This window comes from Bison bison, unplaced genomic scaffold (genome assembly GCF_000754665.1).
Source record: "Bison bison bison isolate TAMUID 2011002044 unplaced genomic scaffold, Bison_UMD1.0 scf7180017864371, whole genome shotgun sequence".
NCBI lineage: Eukaryota > Metazoa > Chordata > Mammalia > Artiodactyla > Bovidae > Bison > Bison bison.
Genome location: NW_011494943.1, coordinates 11,086,844 through 11,087,613, shown reverse-complemented (window position 1 = coordinate 11,087,613; position 770 = coordinate 11,086,844). Strand labels below are relative to the sequence as shown.

The window sequence follows — 770 nt, the reverse complement described above, 5'->3', positions numbered from 1 at the left end:
TCTAAAATCCATACTAGTATTTCATCAAACATCTGGGGGAGCCTATTAAGTTTGCTGCTACATTATGGGTTTATTTCCCTTCCCAAGAAAAGAAAGTCTTCTATTCACCTTGTATCAATTGTCACAAGAGGAATGTTCAGAAGTTTAACGTCACGGAAAATAAACATCCAAAGATCTCTCGCCCAGGACGGAGAGTGTGGGCTGACCAGCAGCTCAAGGTTGCCATCCCTGTCCACGCAGGAGATCACGCTTGCCAGCAGGGGAGTCACAGCACCCTGGACCCGCTTCCAGAGGGTCTGCCTGTGTGTGGGAGAGACAAGTCCGCTCAGATTAGAAGGACCACAGACCATACTGGGATGCCCATATCCTTTTCATATTTTGTGCCTTCATGGCAGTAACAAAACATTTGCTCTACTATTCCCACACTAAAGCTGTGTTTTTCATGTTTTTTACATCATTTTTAAGTACTAGAAGAGATTAAATCAAACTAAGATTAGAGGCAGGTCAGGAAGCAACAGTTAAAACTGGACATGGAACAACAGACTGGTTCCAAATAGGTAAAGGAGTACGTCAGGGCTGTATATTGTCACCCTGCTTATTTAACTTTTACGCAGAGTACATCATGAGAAACGCTGGGCTGGAGGAAGCACAAGCTGGAATCAAGATTGCCGAGAGAAATATCAATAACCTCAGATATGCAGATGACACCACCCTTATGGCAGAAAGTGAAGAAGAATTAAAGAGCCTCTTGATGAAAGTCAAAGAGGAGA

At 43.5% G+C, this 770-nt stretch overlaps 1 protein-coding gene across 1 annotated transcript in view; it reads right to left on the bottom strand.

Annotated features, from left to right (window-relative positions):
- The window catches only part of RNF213 (ring finger protein 213), a 116,865-nt gene that overhangs the window by 36,748 nt on the left and 79,347 nt on the right, over positions 1–770 (bottom strand). The window contains exon 36 of the mRNA XM_010856525.1: positions 109–300. Coding sequence (XP_010854827.1) covers positions 109–300 — 192 coding nt within the window. The remainder of the gene's footprint in view (positions 1–108; positions 301–770) is intronic.